Raw genomic sequence first — 20784 nt, 5'->3', positions numbered from 1 at the left:
GATGGCAGCCCTCGGAGCGGGATCTCGTTGCAGATACTCGCCCTGGTGGGAGAGCGGGATTGTCCCGAGCAGCCTTCCCGTGCCGCTCTGCGGGAATGGCCCGGGGGAAGGCGTGTTTCCCACAGCCGTGCAGAGCTTCCGGCCGGGGCGGGACTACAACTCCCGGCGTGCCCGTCTAGATCCCCCTTCTCCCCTGCGTTTTCGCGCGGCAGAGTTGCGTCCACGCGCCGTCGGACTGTGGGGAGGAGCTGCACGCGGGCCCGGCGGCCCGGCACGGTTGGTCCTTGCGCCGCGGCGGTTTTGCGGGAGGCGCCCGCGTCCGGCGGGTGCTGAGGGAACGCGGACGGAACGGGACGGGACGGGGACGGGGAGCGGGAGCAGAGAGGGCTCTGGACGTGAGGGGAGGGCGCGAACGAACCCGGGCAGCGCGCCCTTCTCAGCCCGTGGGGTCGGGGAGCCTCTGGACTCCTGTCACAGCGGCGGCACCGGATCCCCAGAAAGGGGACTTGCTTGCAAGTCCTTTGAGTTTTTCCTCATATGGTAGGAGTTTGGTTTGGGTACGTTAAGTTTGAGAGCCAAGTATGTTATTAGTGATGAGCTTAGATTCTGGCTCTGGCCATCTGCCCTGAGGGCACTGACAGAGCCTGAGCAGGAAAGTAATCACAGAGGAAGCCTCTGAATGTCAGGAAAACTAAGAAAAGTATATTTATGAGAGTGAATGCAAAAAAATTAAAGGTTTTTTTCAGGCCTTCAATTTGTATTTCTTTAATTTTATTTTTTCCCTCTTTTCTCTCCACCCAAGGTGTTCTTTTAAGGAACATGGAGCAGTGAGCTCCCCACAGTTTCTTGTGTTTCTCATCTATCGGATTTTGACATGATCAAACCTTTGGTGGAAGATGTGCGAGCCAGGCTGCGTTCTGGAGTGACTGTCAGCTCCCTTGGCCAGTGTGTTGAGGAGCTTGTCCTCAATAGCATTGATGCCAAAGCAACATGTGTAGCTATCAGGGTGGATTTGGAAGCTTTTAAGATCCAGGTGGTGGACAATGGCTCTGGGATGGGGAAAGAGGACTTAAAGGCTATTGGAAAGAGGTACTTCACCAGCAAGTGCAGCTCAGTGGGAGACTTGGAGAAACTGACATTCTATGGCTTCAGAGGGGAGGCTGTGGCAAGTATAGCCAACATGGCCAGTGTAGTGGAAATTTCATCTAAGACCAGCAGGACAGCCAAAACCTTTGTGAAACTATTTCACAATGGGCAAGCACTGGAAGTATGTGAAGCTGAATTGAACAGACCAAGTGGCGGAACTACAGTCACCGTGTGTAATCTGTTCCATCAGTTACCGGTGAGGAGAAAGTGTATGGATCCTGTGTTGGAATTTGAAAGAGTGAGACAGAAGATAGAGGCTGTTTCGCTAATGCATCCTTCTGTTTCCCTTTCTTTAAGGAACGATGTTTCTTGTTCTATGGTGCTTCAGCTCCCTAAGACAAGAGATGTATGCTCTCGGTTTTGTCAAATTTATGGACTGGGCAGATCCCAGAAGTTGAGACAAATAAATCACAAGTCTGGGGGATTCGAGATAAGTGGTTTTATCAGTACTGAGGGACATTACAATAAGAATATGCAGTTCTTGTATGTGAATAGAAGGCTTGTTTTAAAGACAAGAATACATAAACTAATTGATTTTTTATTAAGAAAAGAAAGTGTAATTTGCAAAGCAAAAGGTGTCCCTGCAAGCCGACAGGCTGGTTCAAGTCCTGGCCACCATCGCTGTGGGCCAGAGTTGTATGGGATCTTTATTCTCAATGTGACCTGTGCATACAGTGACTACGATGTGTGCCTGGAACCTGCAAAGACTCTAATTGAGTTCCAGAACTGGGATGTTCTTCTAACTTGCGTAGAGGAAGGAGTGAAAATATTTTTGAAACGAGAACATTTATTTATCGAACCGTGTACTGTGGACATCAGAGAATTTAATGAAGATAATGACTTTTGTTTGCACAACGCTCCAGTTCTGAAGGCCCCAATCCTTGACAAGAAGAGCATCCAAGAAAGTTTCAAGAAAGCATGTGATGAAATTGTGGATTCCTATGAAATGTGTACCTTGCAATCGAAAGATGTCAAAAGGAAGGCCATTACTCGAAAAAAAAATTCCAGTCTTACAGAGGCAAGTAAAAATGTACAGGAAAATGAAATCACCTCAAATCAGAAGACTGTTGAGTTATCTAACCCATTTAGAAACAATAAAGCAGAGATTCCATTGCCCGATGAAGATGACACAGCTTCTGATTTAATTAAATCAAATACCTCAAAACAGGAGCCAAAATACACTAACAGTTCCCAAAAAGCATCTGATACTCATCTGAAACCTTCAGAAAGTCTTCAATCCTCTTTCAGTGGAGGGGCCAGATCAGAAATAAGAGAAATAGACAATTGTGGTGACCTGCAGGATTGTGCTCAGAATAACATAAAAGATGTGAGCAGCCACCAAGGCAAAGTAACACAGAAAAGCAATAAGGTCTGTGTTTTAAATAAGAATGTTATTCAGTCACTGCCTGAGAGAGTAGACCCTACTGAAACAGCAGTGGGACCTGAAACTGTCTCTGGAAATTCAATGATGAGACACTGTAATGCAAGAAGAGGCAGGGAAACAGCTGAAGTGATAGATGATGCCAGAAGAGGGGCTGTTAGTTCAATACCATCAAAACTGTCCTCTACAGGCCTCATAAGATGTGTTATGCAAAGTGAGCCCCCACATGATTCTGAACAAACAGAAGTAAGTCTTGCATTAAACACACAGTGTAGGCCTGGCTCTGTCAGTGACAAGGATATTTTTGGCCACAAATTGAATGTTGGTATTCAGTCTTTAAATGATAGGGGTATTTCCAGTAATACAAATAAAGAATATACAGCTTCTTATACCAGAGGAGCATGCATGACTGATGGTAATAAGAACAAAACTTCGTCTCATCAGGTGAGGGGGGAAATAACCATGCCTACTGCCACTAGTAAAAGAGGTTATGAAACATTGAATGATACAGAATTGCCACTGCCAACTTCCTCAGGTATTCCTCACAAGAAAATTGTTATAAAAAACACTAGAAGGCAAATAACTGTGCCAAGGCCTCAGTCCTCTAAGAAACTGAGCATGTCCACGCAGCTGGGTTCGTTAGAAAAGTTCAGGAGATATTATGGGAGTGTCAAGTCTATGCTACCAACACCCATGTCACAGCAAAGTGAATTAGATCCCACGGTTCTTAATTCACAAACTAATTGTGACTTTTCAAAGAATGACAGTGTCAATCGCAGTAACTTGAGCACTTGTGAAATTCCACCTGTGGAAGGTACAGATTCTAATAATACTAGCCAAGCTTTTGGTTCTTTGGAAAAGACTTTACTTTGCAGTGGAGAAACATCACAGGACAAACGAACCCTTTGTCAGAGTCCTTTGACATTGTCTGATTATTCCCTGGTTAGTAAAAAAACCCCAAGTTGTAAAAGACCTTCAGGATCTTTATCATCCAAACTGTCTAGAATGAAAACTGACCACAAAGAAGTAGAACAACTTGGTGAACAATTCCAAACAGACTCAAATAGAAAAGATGACCACTCTTTTGATCTTGAATCCTCAAATAGTGATTTTTTGTATAACACTTGTCAAACTTATAAATCCTCAATGGAAAAAGCAGGAGAATGTAATGACAGTGTTTCTAAGGGGATTGCGTGCTTGCAATCAGATGAAGCTGTAGCAGAGTCTGTGAAGAGTTCTGTCAGCTCGTCACCACTCAGCAGTGTAGAAGGGGAGTACACAGTCTCTTCAGGCAGTATTTTATCACTACCTGCTAAAAACGATTGTACTAGCACGATCTGTAAAGATAAAAGTACATTAGATGAATCCTCAGAACAAGATAATAAAGATACTGAGGTTCCCCATGTGACCTTACAAAGTAACTTGGAATTCTCTGCAGACAACACAAGCACAGGCAATTCCAGGAGTGATTTGTGTTGTTCTGTCTGGCTGCAAGATTTTGATGCTTCTTCGGGTAAGACAATATACATCAATAAAGCAACTGGACTGAGCACCTACGGCACTCCTCCTAGTGAAAGATTTCAAGCTGCCTGTATTCAAGATATCACAACAATGGCTGTGAATGTTGTTTCAGAGAATGGTAAGAGGGGTGGTGGTGGTTGTAAAAATGGGATGAGGAAAAGTGTGTAAAATAATCTTGCTGACAGCATCTGGGAATTTATACTGAAATAGGCACTGCCTTACATGTAATAGCTGCATGGAAAACAGGAAAGTGTTGGGAACTATGGAGACAGTAAAATATTAATGTTAAAGATATAAAAGATAATTTTTAATAAGTGGTAAAAAAATGTCGGTATCACATCAATTAACAAACAGCTGCCTAGTTATCACTGGGCATCGTAACATTCACTGTGATCACAGTTATGTGTAACTGTTGTCATATATAATGCGAGAAACATATTTCAAAGTAAATGTACCAGAAAAATACTGTGGTTTTTACCATTTTGTCCTAAACAGTTATGTTTCTGAGAATATGTTGTTGCAGAGAGACTTGTATTAAAATGATCTTTTTTCAGTTTGCAGATAAAATTTAAAGCAACGCTTGAAAGATGAACAAAAATCTAACTTCATTGTGATTGTGTAGTTTCCTTTCCATGGAATTTGGAAGGCAGGCTGTTCCTTCACAGTTTGTAGCAGGTGTTGTACAGCATTGTTGGTGGCTTTTCCATTAGCAAAAGGACACTGCTTTGTATTGGTTTTCCAGGGGTATGGTGTTCATGAGTCTTCGTTGATCTATGTGGCGGGTTTTGACTTTCCACATCCTTCTGATCTGGCTCAGCAGAATACTGTCTTTGATAATTTTCCCTTCCAGGGATATATCTGTGTTTTCAAGTTGTTCTTTGTTCTGTCTATAGGCAATTTTTATGAGCAAAGATGCAGCCATTCCTCATGTAGACTCTATTTTCTACTGCATAATTTGTTTTGAAAAAGTAGTTTGGACTTCTTTCTAGATAGTTCTGTAAAATATTTGTCTAATCAATCCTCATAGCTTCTGGTTTGTTGCATTTTTGTCTGTTACTTCCTTCTTTGTCACTAGTCACAGAAACACTGGTGCAGTAGTGTTGCAATTGATAAGTTATTCCCTTTAAGTGTAATAATTGATGCCAGCAATTTGTAATATATATTGTGTTCCATTGAAGAAAATTTCATGCAAGTTTTTATTAGGTAAAGCTACTTGCAAGCACAAAGATACACTCCTTGACTAACACTTTTAATTTCTGTGGTTTGCCAATTTTATTGCTCACGGTGGTGTTTAGTAGCTGGCCAAAGCCCTGAGTTGTAGAAGTTGACCTTCTATCCAGAATGTTTGGTTAGTGCATTCATGTTTATAAAGAGAATACCTCACGTACCCTTATGCTTTGAGATGATGTATAGTCTGTAGGCTTTCAAGATGTATATTGTATCTTTTTACCTCCCATGATACCTCCATTGTTCCTTTTTAGCCTCATCATTGGTGTTGTATCAGTGGTGCCAGTCTTTCTTAACCCTGTCACTTTTTTGGTGAGGTGTCTGCTTTTTTGCTTTTCTTAGATTGAGGGTCAGACCTCCCAAACCTTCACGAGGTATTTGAGCTGTGGCTAGACCCTATAGACCTTAGGTTTTCAAAGTTCAACAGATATGTTCTTTCACATGTTTTTCAAGCAAAGGATAGTCCTTCCTTTCAGCCATAGGAATAAACATAACTGTGTCTTAGTGCTCAACATCAGGAGATGCGAATGTGTTGTTTTGGACTGCTGTTAAGACCCAGGAGCAGAATGATTTCTTCACTTGCTATATATGCTTTCAGTTTGCTCTTTAAAGTAGTGTCAGTAAGCCCATGGTGTTGACTTAGAATTTCATAGCTCCATGATTTATTAAGAACAGCATCTCATATACAATTTTAGGGAAATTAGTTACTGACAGGTAGAGGGAGGTAAAAATAATGCATATCCTCTTTTCCGTGACAGCAGTAGCCATCTGCTGTCTTTTCCAGTCACAAGCCACATGCTCAACAGAGATGCTAGATTTTGTAGGTTAGAGTCAGACATCTTTGTACTGATTAAACTGATTGCTACAGGAAATTTTATCAGGCTTCATTTCACCATCAGATGCCTTTTTGAATAATGCATTTGGAGTAGGATAACATCCCAGTTCAACTTCGTCTTTGTTGCTACACCAGCTATGTTTGCAATTTTTGTTACTTATATTATTCTCTGCTGTTACACTGGTATATCCTAATGATCTAATTGAGGCAAGTGAAAATGAATGCTCGAGTATGGTAATTGTACGGGGTTTGCCTGTATAAAGTAGATACGTTGTTATCCTCAACACCTTTTTTGATGTTACTTGTCAGAAGAATCATATTAATTATATCTCTGCCAGCTCTGAAATCTCACTGGCCTTTGAGCAAGAAAATCAATCCTAACTTTATGAACAATATATATCCTGAACAAGGATTTTCCCTGCAAGAAGAAACAGGGAGATGACTCTTTGTCTATTACATGTATAAAATACTGGACTTGTGTTGATATAAATGATAGATTCTTGAGAGTTAATATCTTTCCATGACAGTAGCTATAAAAGTTCTGTCAAAGTCTGAATTAGGCAGCATTCTTCAATTTGCCACAGTTTACCAGAAACCATATCAGGCCATCTTGTCCTCTGTGCTGGGTTTTGTGACAATGGGATACTGAGTTACTCTCCGGTGCTGGGCTGCTGGTCTGGATTCTCAAAGGACTCTCAGTCCCCAGGGTAGGACCGTCACTGATCCTCACTGGAATGGAGCCAGCAGTCAGGAGTCTATGGCCTGGTCTAAGATCTCATAGAGCCTTTTCACACTGAGCTTATCAGCATGCAGCTGCTTTTCTTTGGCGTTATCACTCTGCCATTTTTCCTGAATGCACACCCTTAATTTCTCAGTAGAAAGGAACTTTATTAATTCATTATTATTTCACAAAGAATAGAAGTCTGAAATGTACTAAAGGAAGGGTGAAATGTTTACCACTGTGCTGGAAATCTGAGCCACTTTTCTTAATACTCTTGATAACAATACAGGTTTGTAATATTAAATCATTTCTGGGTGGTAGGAACATGTTGTTAGGCAAATTGTGATATCTCATGAGGGCTCACTGACTTGTAGTTTTCAGTTTTACAAATTCCTGATAACTGTATTAAATACTGATAGGAATGGTGATATATTGACAGTTTTGCTACTCCTTGATAGAGGGAATTCAACAGTGTTTTGCTCTCTGGTAGACTACTATATGCCTCCTTTTTTTCTTTGGGGATGACACTTCTGATTGCACTAATTCTGGAAATAATTGCTACCAGTTTAAAGCAGCAGCCAGTTTTTAAGTGCAGTCCTGCAGAAGCCATGGTAATGTTTCTAAATATGTTTTCTGATGCAGGTGTGTCTGATAATTCTCAGCTTTTTACATATGTGTCAATACTGCACAACCTGTGGGATGTTCTAATTTGTGTAGGGCTAAGCACATGCTGCTTTGTAAGAATATAATAATCGTATAGCTTTTAGTAATTTTGCATGCTGTTGATTCTGCAGCAGTAAATTTATTTTGTGTTTAGGGTTTCAGTTCAGATGCCATCCTTTTAGAAGTGAGATTGTGTTACCCTTCCTTCCTAGACCTCAAAATGAGAAGACTCAGGCAAGCCAGGATCTGAGAGGTAGGGCCAGCTTTCCAGGACATAGTGTTCTGTGGTAAAAACAAATCAAAGAATTCTCCCAGATGTCCCAACAGGAACCCAGAATTACTCAAGGTCTGTTAACAATGGGACTGTGTGAGTCATCTTAAATCTAGAACTGGGAAAAAAAACTTTTAGGGTTGAAGGCAGGTTAGGGGATACTTATTTACAGGATGAAATACCCAGTTCTTTGTTGAATTCTGTCAGTAGTTTAAAGAATAATTACCTACTCCCTTCTTTGTACTCATTCCAACTTTGGAATGTGACAAATAGCTTCAATCCTCACCTTTTTTTTTTTGCAGTGGAAAGGATGAAATAATCTTTTTGGTATGTAACTTTGTCCAGAGGGAGTGGGTAGCTAAACAGGTCTTTCTTTCCCTACACACTGCCCCCCCCCCCCCCCTTTCCAGGCCTGTTGAATTGTGCTGCAGCATTTTTAGGAGTCAGAAAGCTGCACAGTATCCTTCCTAGTTAAAGCAGACAGTACAGAAGCCTAGTCTCACGTTCCCTTATTTGTTTGTACACTCTCCCCCTTTTTATGGAAGTAAAAAATTAAATAGTACTTGTGTGAGATAGAGGTACCCAACAAACCTTCTATTGACAGATGGTGATATTCCCTGCATTATCTGTGTTCTTTCCTAGATGTTAAAGGGGAGTCTCTCCAGTCATTGCTTTTGGAATGGAATAATCCTGTTTTTGTTCCCTGCCCAGAGGTAGGTATTACCTTGCATCTCATGCTAAAATAGGAATCATTTTAACTTATTTTCTGACATTGGGACCAAAATTGCAGTTATTGTAATTGTTGCATATAAGTTATTCAGAGACATATTAGACAATAGACCTGGCAGTTTTGTGTTTTTAGAGACTGTTTAGATGCAAGTCATTGTTGTGGATTTATTCAAAGTCAGAGATGCAGGTATCAGGCTAATCTTTTACCTTATGTCGTTTCAAAAGCAAAACATTATAAGCTGTCTTCCCTCTACAGAGATAGTTGTCTTAAAATCAAAAGCTGTTGAATGGCAAAATAGTGATATAGTGTCTGTCCACTTTGTGGTCAGAGCTAAATAACCCAGGTTTCTTTCTCTGGTATGCAACGGGTCTTAAAAGTGTATTTTACTATAGCTGTTTTTATAGCCTGGCAGGATTACAGCCTATGAGAGAAAAACAATGTTGGAGCTTTCTGAGAAACTTCCTTTGCTGTCATGAGGTAGCATTATCTTTAATCCTCATGTTGTGTGCATATAAACATATGTATGTAACCATTTCCACCTGCAAACAATAGGAATGGAGCAGCAAACCACCTGCTGGTGAGTTTCTGGAAGGGAACAGTTCTGTTCAGTCCTTTCAGTGACGTGTGCTCTGACTCATTTCAGGGCAATACAGCTTTTGTAATGAGATCCAGCTCACGTAGGCTGATATTTAACTTCAGCTTTGCTATAGGTACTTGAAATCAGCTGAATGCACTGAAGTTATCAGGTAATATCCAGGTGGGAAAAATATTTGGGGATAGAAGCAGAGGGATTGCAGGATGGTTTTTTAGCTAGTGTTATTCTTGTGTAGAAAGCTCAGTTTGCAAGATACAGTTATTTCCAGTTTTTATTAAAACTGGGGTTTTTTTAATATTCAATATGTGTTTGGGATTTTTTGATATATCCCTTACAACCTGTTTGATCTGTAATTCTCTTTTTACAGATTGCAGTTGATGTGACCAGTGGTCAGGCCGACAATCTGGCTGTGAAAATTCACAATATCTTGTATCCTTATCGTTTCACCAAAGACATGGTTCATTCAATGCAGGTACAATATAATCTATTCTTTTATTACTGGTTTTATTGTATTGCTAGCTTTCACCCACAAATTCCCACTGAGCATATAGGATTTGCTGATGTTTGTACCTGGTAGGAAAGACATATTCAGGAAAACAGATCATATTGCTAATTTTCACAAGTACTAGCAGAATTCTTGGTTGCTGTGTGATGACAGCAGACACATATGTCATGCCAGATATTAGTATCATTTCATGGTTAATCAGCTATCTGCAAATGACTCTAAAATTACTTGACTAGTATGGTTAAGTCAGAATCAAGAGAGAGCCCTGCTACTGCTGCTTGGAAACACTACTAACTAAATGATAGCAATGGACAGTTTTTTATATTTGTTGTAGGCATTTGTTTAGTTCACATTTATCTGAAATCTCTGTCCTGTATCTTCCATTTTTGTTGACCTTAGAAATTTAATTCCCCAGCAGAGTGATTTCAAAAGCAAATTCCAGATTTAATGGAAAAACTTGAAATTGCACCTTAAGATTTATATCTGCCCTTAAAAGTGTTTTTTAAATATGGCAAAATGGCATCATAACATCAAGTTTAACTTAGTGCTTCTTTATCAAATGTTTTGAATATTAACTTAAAAGCAAATGTAAATTCATGGCTTCAACTTACGTTCTTTGATAGTTTGCCTGGGTAGAAATGCCAGAGTGGATTCCCTCCCTTTCTTGCATCCCAGTGACAAAAGACTTACAGGCCCAGTTAGCATTATTCTTATGGAGTCAGGTTGCTGACTTCAGGATTGCAGGTTCTGACTGTGTGGGGCATGGTAATGTTGATCTCCAGGGTGGACAAGGATCCACATGATTCCCTTAATTATGTTGTGAGTGCAGGAATAACAGGAGTAAATAAAGTTACTGTAGCGAACAGTTTATGTTTCACAAAGGCAGGAGAGGAAAGATGGAAAATGAAAAGTACCATTACCACTTCCCATCTCAGAAAAATCTGAATACTGCCTTCAGTACCCTATAGCAATTGTGAGAATATCAGTAGAGGAGACCAAAAGCACAAAACATTGTGTCATGCGACAGGAAAAGAATAAAAAAAGTCATTAATGTCTTGCATCCCTGCAAAGAAATAGAATCATCCATTCATTTTTACCTAGCAGATGAACAATGCAGATGTTGTGAGACAGAGAATTCAGAGTGAGCTCTGTCTATATGAGCTGGGGAGAAATTCCTCTGTAACATCACATCTGAATATTTGAAATCTAACAATAAGATACCGAAAGCATTGTGCACCCCTTCTCAGTTGCTCTGGTTGATTTCTGATGCTTGAGGGGAAGGTAAAATCAAGACAGGCAAATTCTACATCAAAAAATGAGGAGGAAAAAAGTTTCCTGTCTTCTGCAGATGATCAGCAGGTTAAAAAGGGTTGTTTTCATTCTTTTTTGGTGGTATCAACAATTAAAATACTCTGAGTCACTGTGCACAGCTTTCATTCCCAACTCAAGGAGGTTTCTACAACCTTCAAGAACAATTAGCACACTTGCCCTTATGACTATCTTTGGAAAAAATTGATCCAGAATTATTTTTTTTTTATATTTTGAAACTTTCTCTTAGCTTCAGATGAAACTTTCATGACCATTTAATGGTAATTTGATCTTCTGCTGGTATTATGTTTTAGCTTAAATAATTTCTGCCTTTTCCATGTTTAGTCCCCCACTGTATTTATAAAAAAATAACTATATACCTTCTCAGTCTAGTTTTGCTAGGCCAAATCCTTTAAGCCTTTTGGGTTGGGAAAGATGTGGTTTCCACTCCCCTAGTCGTCCTGCTAGGTATTTGTTGTTCTTGATCCATTTTGATTGTTGTTTCTTTTGTTTGCCTTCATTTTAAAAATAATTTTGCTGCTCTGTAATGATTTTTATGAGTATCTTACAGGTTCTTCAGCAAGTGGACAATAAATTTATCGCTTGTTTAATTAACACTAGGAATGAAATGGATAAAAAGGCAGGTAAGAGTGGTTGATAGCATGAAGCTATGTTGACTGTCAAGTGTGGTTAGATTGCAGAGGGAACACTGTTCTCTTTGTAATCTCTTCTTGCTTTGGGATGATATTCTGAGTAGAGGAAAATGTTAGGCTTCGCTTGAAATTTCTTGGATCTTCTTTATCTTTATTTTGGATGTTGTTGAGTGTTCCTACTGCCTTCAGATTAATGTTATAAAAATAGATTGTACTCAAATTGCTAACATCTTTCAGACTCAGTTCACAGTGTCTGGACATACTCATTGTTGAAGCTCTCTGAAGCTGTACAAAAAAGGCATTCAAAATCAGTAGGTTTTGTAACATTTTAAAAGACTGTATTAAACAGAACAGTTTGTGGATGACTCAGCTTTCTTTATGAAGTTAGATGAAGATGTCAATAGACAAGAGTTTCTGACTCAATTTAATTACCTTAATTTAACCACCAGTTTGGATCACTAAATTTCTGTTCTATAGTGACTTTATGTTCTGCCAACACAGCCTCCTCCTCACTTTGTTTCTGTGAAACAGGCTGATAGTTATCTTCTAAATGTGGCCCCTGGGAAGTGGTTATTCTTCCTGATCTGTGCAGTTGTCTGGTACAAATTTGCCTATTTCTCATCTGTTGTGATACGTTTTTAGATGGAAACCTCTTAATTTTGGTGGACCAACATGCAGCTCATGAACGGATCCGCTTGGAGCAGCTTATTGCAGGTGAGAATTCAGGTGGTCTTAGAAAAAAAGATAATCAGAGCACAGAAAAGTACAGATGAGCTGTCTAGGGTGTATGGAACCAATAAGATATTCATTTGCCATCTTTATCCTGATCCCTAGGAGAGTGCAGACATTCAGTATCTGTAGCAGTCATAATATTGGCAGCTGAAAATTGTTACAGCATTTCCAAAAATAGAAGATATATTCCCTACCCACAAAACTATTGAACTAAAATAGTCCTGACATAATGAAAGAGCAGGAAGACTGATAGGAAAAACAATGAAGAGGAAATAGAACAACATCAATAAGTTTATGTGGTTATGCTGGGAAGAATAAGACATGGTATGCAGAGTAAAGAGCATAGTTCATTTGGTTCCTTTTTAGCTGAATACTGTGCTTAAAGCTTAAAATTTCCGCAGTCTGAAACTGTTTGCAAAGGGATAATAGTCTTCTGTGTAAGCTCATTAGCCATTGGTTTCAGTGTTAAAAAGCACAATAACCATCCATCAAGTACTTTAAAATCGTTGACCTTCTCTTTCATCAACAAATACTGCGTAGTTCCTGCAAAGAGTGTTCCAGGAACTCTGCTCTTTTTGGTCAGGTACTGAAAAAATTAAAGACTGAAGGGAGAAATGCTTAATGAATAGTATTTTAACTCCATTTATATTGGACTTTTCTGTGAAAAAATTGCTCCGAGTTGAACCAAATATATCAGTGGGGGGTTTTTTTGCTATTTAGGGTGACTCTTTTTTGAAACTGGTGGGAAAAAACAAAGTGGCATTAACCAGCCCTTCCCCAGAGACTGGATGTCTGGTTTGTGACATTCCCAGTCCTCCACAAGTTTCAGGAGAAGGCATTCTGTGGTCACTTTTTAATCCAAGCAGGGGATTACAAGCCAAACCAGAGGGTCATTAAGGGTAATGCCTGCGTAAATACTTTAAGAGGGGATACTTCTAACTGTTTCATTCACAGATTCCTATGAGAAGGAAACTTCAGCATGTGGCAAGAAGAAAATACTGTCGTCCTCCATCTCTCCCCCTTTGGAGATTGAAGTTACAGAAGAGCAAAGAAGATTTCTACGGTTAGTAATGGCAAATAGCTCTAAATTTTTGGGGATGTCTCTGTTGACCAGGAGGATCTCTGTGTATTGCTGGGTTACCATGAAGCTCAGGAGAGAAGTTGTTGATTCTTTCCTGAACCAAGCCCAATTGGCTCTGTCTGTGCTGAGGAAAATAGATATGCTTCTTCGGCACGTTGTTACAACATCTCGAGTCAAAACCCTGTGGTGTGCCATTTCTGTGCCTTTGTAATGTGCTCTGATTTCCCTGGGAAAATAAACCTTCATGTGTGGGCCAAAGCAGCCTCCAACAGTTCCTGCTGTCTGGGGCTCAGGACTTGGGAGTGCACAATGGAGTGTGGTGCCCATAGAGTCAACTTAGGTACTGATTTTACAGACAATGTTTGAGAAGATAAGGATGGGGTATGGAAAGTTTGTATTGTGAATCCTTCAAAAACACATTCCTTATTCATAGGCGCCTGCCAAGAGTAGTTAATAAACACTGTTTCCCAAATGTTTCAGAATGGTGGCCTCACTACTATTAGGATATTTAACTTTAGTACTGCAACAGTTTAGATACAGATTTGATGTTGGGGTGTTGAAGATCTATTGGACAGTAATCAAACTTTTTTCCCCCCAGATCCCTGTCTGTCACGTGCCACATGCGCTTGTGGGGGTTTTTCTCACTGCATTGTTTGTTGTTTACAGGTGAAGTTCTATCAGGACTACCTCATTACTGTTCTTTTTTTCTTTTTTGAGATGCCTCTAGTAAATACAACAGCTTCTAAATCAGACCTTATTAAGATTGTTGCCTGTTAAAGTATACACTTGCTCCGCGTTGTTCATAGTTCAGTAATATTTAAATGCTTTCGTTGTTCCCACCTTTTAATGATGATCTTGCTAACATTACAATATTTGTAATGCCTTTTGTTCAACTTTGATTTATTTTTGCGCTCATCTGTGAGTGTCTTCCATTTCTGATATATCTACTTTTGAGAATGCATGGCCAAAATTGAAGACAATATACCAAGTGAGGGTATCCCATTGCTTCATACAGCAGCTTTTTAGCTGTGCCCATATTTTTTGTTTATTATATCCACACCTGATATTTTGTCTACTTTTTTGGCTACTGCTGCTTGCATGAACTGTGTATCTATTGATCGTCATGACAGAAAAACACAGAGTTGTGGGGGTTATTTTTTTAATTTTTGCTATTTATGTAGAAGCCAACCAAAAGTAGAAATAGATTAAATTATTCTGATAATTTTTATTTATTTTTCTTTAAGAGCGGTTTTTCTGTCATTTTTCATTATTCCTTTTTTGTTCATCCTACAGATTTCATTCATCATTTTTCCACTTATTTTAAATTCTGATTGAGTTCAACTTTGTCTCTATTCTCAGTTAACCTAAATAATTTCATGTTTTCTACAAATTTGCTTGCTTGACCATGTCCTTTTTCCATATCATTAATAAAGTCATGAAGATACACATCAAGATTCATGTTGACCACTGACCATCTGTTGCCAGCATACCTTCTTTCCGTAGTTGCTAAGTCATGACAAATGTTACTTCTCTGTGCATGACGACTTTTTGCGTTCCTTTTTTTAGCTGCTTTTAAGAGGTGGCATCAAAGTGTTTTTGAAAGAGCTAATAAATTCTGAGAGCTACTTTTGTTCATTAGCTAAATCACAAATGTTCTACAAAAATCAGTAAGAAAGTACATCAGAAAGGCATGTTTTTCTTTTAAGGGCACTGGTTGAATATTCAGCACGGGGGATGCCAGTTGTGTTTTTCAGTTAATGCTTAAGATAATTGATTGATAATTGATAAGCAAGAAGATTACTAGTGGTGGGCTATACTGGTGCTGGCTTACTAGTACTTTTATTGTGTGACTTTATAATTTTTTAGCATGTATTAGCAGTTCATCCCTTTGCAATCACTCTCTGAGACTATCATTACTAAAAGGTAATGAATTAAAAGTATAATGTAAAAATCTAAAGTCTGTTGTTATTGTTACTGGCAGACTAGGAATGTATTCTGTGGTAAATTTTGATGTAATGAAATAAATTGTCATGTCTAAAAGACCTTTCTCTTCAGCTATGGTTGCAATATAATAGTTCAGCTGGATCTCTGGTTCACCTGCAGCTTTGATTCTGTTTGTTGACTGAGCATTGTAGTAATGCATTGTTCTGTTGACTCTTGAACTTCCTTCTTTATTTTTTCCCTTAATTAAAAAAAAAACCAAACCTGATTGACTTCAATAGCTGCTTGGATTTTGTCATTTTCCTACAATGGGCTTTCTCTGTCTTTCTGTGCACTCTTCTTTTTTTGGCTAGAATTACACAAGCCATCTCCATGTGGAGGCTAATAATTGTATTATTCTCGTGACTGATTTTAGTAAGTTTAGATTAACTTCTTCCTTTGTTCAAAGAATCTCCTTTCTAAAACTGACCTTTACCACCTTTCAGTGAATATTTCCTGAATTAAAAAAATAAAGTTGTTTTCATTTTGAAGATAAGTTCTCATCTGACTGTGAAGTCTCATTTTTGTGTGTATTTTTCCATCCACAGGTTGACATATGTCATCATTAGCTGGAGGCTGTTCTTCCCTGTGTTCTCTTTGCTTACGGAATATAAAGTTCTTTAAACCATTATAAATTTCTTACAGTATTTTTTCCATTTTAAGTATTTGCTAATACATGTCATTTGAAACCACAGTTGTTTTAGGTTAAAGCAGTCTTAATGATGTGTAATTTTAATATTTGGAATGTTTGTGTGTTGAACCAGGCACCTTGTGCATCTTCAGAAAAGGTAGATTTATAAATTTAGACATAAAGCTTCTCTCCAAATAATACAGGAACTCTTAGATCTTGTGCTTGTGGAGCATGAAAAATACATATTAGATTGGAGTGGAAAAACATGGCTGAATGTGGGCTGAAAGGGCAAAAGTACTTGGAATCTCATGATGCATGGATTTTGAGATGGGAAACTGTTACAGGAAGAAATATATGTGGAGTACAGAAATATTTACCTATGCTGTGAAGACATAGCTACTGTGATTGATGTCTTATTTCTGGGTTTTTTTTCCCTCAGATGCTGCAACAAAAATTTGGTGGACTTGGGTCTTGAATTATTGTTTCCTGAGGCAAACAGCTCCTTGATTCTTGTGAGGAAAGTACCAATGTGTTTTATGGAAAGAGAAGCCAATGAATTACGACGGAAAAGACAACCTATTACTAAAAGTATTGTGGAGGTCAGCTATGGATGTGGGTGAAGTTACAGTACTAGGTCTTGTTCTGTGTTAGTGGCCCCGGGTATTACAGTATCTCCGTTAGGAGGGAGATGGTGTCCCTTGGCAAATGCGAGTGCCATTCCTTTCAGTAGCTAAGTAGTCCCACAATGGAAATCACTGAACTATAACTGAAATGATAGGAGACTGTTTCAGACTTGGATAGTGGAAAAGCTAAGAAAAATTATACATAGGACAGATGTTTCAACAGTTTACTGCTTGTGAATGCTGAATGAACAGTAAATGCTTGAAGGAACAGTAAAATTATTAAATTCTAACAAACGGTATTTATGTATCAGCAATATTAAACTTCTTTTCTTGAAATCTCTCCATGGGCAGTGCAGCTTCCTAAAAAACACTGTTCCAGATGTTTTACAGTGTGGGGGAGAAATTTCTGAACTGATTACTTGTGGTTTCCATTGTAAACCGTCCTCCACAATCACAGCTGCTCTTAAACTTGTTAAAAATTGTTTCTGGAGTACCACATTCAGACATTGGGCTGAGTTGAGAATCTGTCCAATCTTGCCATACATCTCTTTTGATATGAAAAGAAGAAACAGAGAAGTTGATTAATTTGATTAAATTTTCTTTTCCAACCTTGCTGTAATCGCTAAGAACTCAAAATGCACTCTTCTGATGTGATTTGGGAGTCAAGAGTATCAGAAGTGGCAGAGGAGGGGATCAGATGTGTGCATTACGAGCACTCATTCTTAGCTGATGCCTCAAGATCTCATGAGCATCTTGGCAGATCTATTCTGCAGTCCTTTTTATTTTAATTAGATCTTGATGCAGCTATTCAGGATTAATTATGAATTCATTGCATTTTAGATATCAGAAATGAAATCCACATGGACTAGTTATTATCCAAAGAAGAAAGGGCAGCTATTCAAAGATAACATGCATTTTGTGGCACTCTGAGAGATGAGTTCCATTATGCCCATTCTGCAGATAGGAAAGTGATGCAGAGAGAAACCAAGTGATTGGTCTGAAGTCTGATAGGATACTTGTGAGAGGTCAGGACTTCCACCTAGATCTTTCACACTGTGGTCAGTGTACTATCAAAAGCATAATTTTTCCTGGTTCTGTCAGTTACACAGTAAATGATGCACAGATGTGGACAAAGTAGGGTAGAGGGATGAAAGGGAGAAATAACAACTGATACTACCTTTTTTCTTTTCAGGAGCTTATTCAAGAACAAATTGAGGTGAGTTGCTCTCTGCTTCTTAAATTGACTGTAACAATCCAAAGCTTACTGCATGAACCAAAGGGAGTGTGTTCAGCCTCAGGTGACAGAGGTGGACTAGATAATCCACTAGCTTGTCCTCATTTTTAGTTGCCTTTGTGTTACAGTTCTTTGTTCTCATATTAAATGGAAAGTAAGATAATGTTCCCTTTCTGCTTTTAGCTAGTGCAGACCACAGGAGGAGGAGCACGAGGGACGCTGCCTCTGACGTTTCTGAAGGTGTTAGCTTCCCAGGCCTGTCATGGTAGGGAAACTGTACTTTTCTTTCATTCTTCTCTTTCCTTTTTTGAACCTTTCTGTTTCTACACTACATCCTCCCTGGGGCAGTGTTTTCAGGATGTGTTTGCAGATACAGCAGGAATACAGACTGTGTATTTCTTAGGGATGAAGAGGTAATAGTCTTATCGTGGACAGCACTGAGGGACAAGCAGTACTGCTCTGATTTATTTGTGTATGGGCCTAACATACTTTCCAACCTTCACATGAAACATAGGTAGAATACAGTTCTGAGACACAGTCATCTCTGTGAACTCTGAACCATTCAAATAACAGCTCTATGAAGTGCCAAGGGGGAATGTGCTGAAATCTGCTCGAAAGCAAGTGGGAAAGAAAACTTAGCTGCTCTTTCCAAACTTTTTATTTCCTTTAAGTATCAAAAGTGCTAGTTTAACTCTGCCTATGACCTCTCAGGTACTTTTGGAAGGAGTGCAGTAAAAATCTACATGTTCTCAGGGACTGTCACTTTCCAGTACCTGGCAATGAGCAGACCTTAAAGGTGTAGACTGCAGTAGCTCCAGGCTCTTGCAGCAGTTCCGATGCTATAATATCAACAACATCGTGCTGTAGGGGTAAACATGAACGGCAAGCATCTGTTTTCTCCTGTGTCACTGCATTCTACAATTGGCAGTCAATACATATTTTTTTTTTTTATATCTAAAAAAGTCCCATGGCTGGAAGGCAGATTGCAGATGGTCTTGTGCATCTGTGAAGGCTAAAATTTGCAAACGCCTCTAAAATGACTCCCTACTGTTCTGCTTGGATTTCCTCTGCATGCCATTAAGTGCTCACCTATGAAAAAGGACTTACTGGCAGGGCTAGCATTTGGTCTCAGAAGTGATGCCTGTCGGTGGCAGCCACACAGAACCAATAAAGCCTGTGGGACTGATATTAGCTGCTGTCTTGGTTTAATACTTTTTGATATGTGAACTGGTCTTCAGCCATAACACACACAAAAAAGCAAAAAAGCCCACTTGCTTCCTGTGACATCACCTGAAAAAACAAAACCTAATAATTTTACCATCCATTGAACGTGGGTTAGGTGAAAGTTTAGGCCATGGAAAGCTGATCCTTATGCATCAGGCTGTTTAATTGACCCAAGCCCCACGTCTACCATACTGCAGCCTTTGGGTTGCCTTTGCAGAGGGAAGTGGAATTCTCTTTAGCAGCATGTGCAAGAATTTGTATATATTTTTCAGGAGCTATTAAGTTTAATGAGCATTTGACTTTGGAGGAGAGCTGTGGGCTTATTGAAGCTTTGTCATCTTGCAAGCTGCCCTTCCAGTGTGCTCATGGAAGACCTTCCATGCTACCTCTTGCAGACATAGACCATCTACAGCAGGAAGAACAGGTACTGTGTTGGACTCACCTCTGGTAATCTGCACTCTGGGTTATCAGAGGCACATCATGTAGTGTGTCAGAACTAGAATAGGCCAGTTTGAAAACCCCTCCACTGGCTTTATATTACTTGACTTTTTACATATTGTTACCAGTCAGAACATTTTAGAACATAAATCATCTATCCTGTGAACACTTAAACAAGGATTTTACCATATATCATTTGAATGGTCACATTGACTTGAATAGTGTCCTTAAGGTTAAGCATACATTTAAAGTAATGGCAGTTTTAAGTGTAAAACTTTGAAAGCATATGAATTCTGATATTCTACTAGTGGCAAAGATGCTAATTTTAAAAAAAAAGCCTACTTCCCCAAAGTTTAAGATGCTATAAAATGGGGAAAAAACAAAGGAATAGCAACACTTATAAAATCATAGAGTGGTTTGGGTTGGAAGAGACTTTAAAGATCATCTAGTTCCAACCCCACCTGCCATGGGCAGGAATGCCTTCCACTAGATCAAGTTACATTTAAATTTAAAACAAAATCATTACTCCTCCCTTTTGCTATTACTGTGCTTATTGTTATTAATTGGATTCTGTTGAAAGTCAGATGGGACTTTGAATTAGATATTAGAAAAACTTTGGAATGACAGTATGAGGGCAAAGAGTATAGAAACCTTGAAGTTCATTTACTCACTGATGATTTAGTGCTTCTTAATTTTTCTCCCTCCAGCCTAAACCTAATTTGACTAGACTGCGGAAGATGGTGCGAGCATGGCAGCTATTTGGAAAAAAAGGACCCTATTCAAAAAAAGTTAAGACTGTAAGCTGCAACCTCTAGAAGTGTTGGTATGATCCATGAGCCTTGTTGTTAAACAATATCCTGTGTGGAGCCAAGTTCTGAGCCAGTGCATTCACCAAAGTTCTGCTCCAGGTACTGACCTAAGAAGCAGAGACCAGCCAGGAGAACATGGCAGGAGAAGCCCACCCCTTGTAGCCTGGAGAAGCATCTTCAACATTAAGGAATTGTGCTCTAAGTCTGGGCCCTGTGTCAGCGCTTGACTCGCAGATGCAAAGAGTTGCAGAAACTTGCAGTTACTAAAGCAAAGCACTTTTTTCCTGCAAGCACAGCATGATTCTGCATAATAGAGAGAGGAATTGAATTTGTGTATTTTATGAAATAGTGTATTTAATGAAAGTGCTTTGAAAATTGGGAGGTATTTCTTAATAAAATTTAATACTAAACTCAGTCTTTGGGCTTATGGCAGTGGTTGGAATGAGGACCGACCAGCTTCATAGTATATATAGGCC

At 39.1% G+C, this 20784-nt stretch overlaps 1 protein-coding gene across 3 annotated transcripts; it reads left to right on the top strand.

Annotated features, from left to right (window-relative positions):
* Window positions 1-221: 221 nt before the first annotated feature.
* On the top strand, window positions 222-20722 carry MLH3 (mutL homolog 3). Of its 3 annotated transcripts, XM_018082495.2 has the most exons (13): window positions 222-276; window positions 803-4166; window positions 7649-7747; window positions 8408-8478; window positions 9458-9562; window positions 11475-11547; window positions 12199-12270; window positions 13243-13351; window positions 16420-16579; window positions 17796-17819; window positions 18021-18102; window positions 19334-19485; window positions 20207-20722. In XM_018082495.2, exons 2-13 carry the CDS (start codon window positions 875-877, stop codon window positions 20312-20314), a joined length of 4347 nt encoding a protein of 1448 aa, XP_017937984.2. In that variant the 5' UTR covers window positions 222-276; window positions 803-874; the 3' UTR covers window positions 20315-20722. The 3 variants fall into 3 exon arrangements, with proteins under 3 accessions (XP_017937984.2, XP_017937986.2, XP_017937985.2); XM_018082497.2 differs by lacking the exon at window positions 7649-7747; XM_018082496.2 differs by lacking the exon at window positions 222-276 and having other exon boundaries at window positions 564-4166.
* Window positions 20723-20784: the final 62 nt, after the last annotated feature.

Source organism: Manacus vitellinus, unplaced genomic scaffold (assembly GCF_001715985.3).
Source record: "Manacus vitellinus isolate BGI_N305 unplaced genomic scaffold, ASM171598v3 scaffold_6_pilon, whole genome shotgun sequence".
Taxonomy (NCBI): Eukaryota; Metazoa; Chordata; class Aves; order Passeriformes; family Pipridae; genus Manacus; species Manacus vitellinus.
Note: the sequence above shows the minus strand (reverse complement) of the source record. Positions and strands in the feature narration are given on the sequence as shown.

Bases quoted from the DNA above. Each gene is read 5' to 3' on its own strand.
- MLH3 (XM_018082495.2), top strand. From the start codon at position 875: ATGATCAAACCTTTGGTGGAAGATGTGCGAGCCAGGCTGCGTTCTGGA. The intron at 4,167-7,648 runs GTAAGAGGGGTG...TTTTGTGTTTAG, and splicing joins GAATGTTGTTTCAGAGAATG to GGTTTCAGTTCAGATGCCAT. The intron at 12,271-13,242 runs GTGAGAATTCAG...TTTCATTCACAG, and splicing joins CTTGGAGCAGCTTATTGCAG to ATTCCTATGAGAAGGAAACT.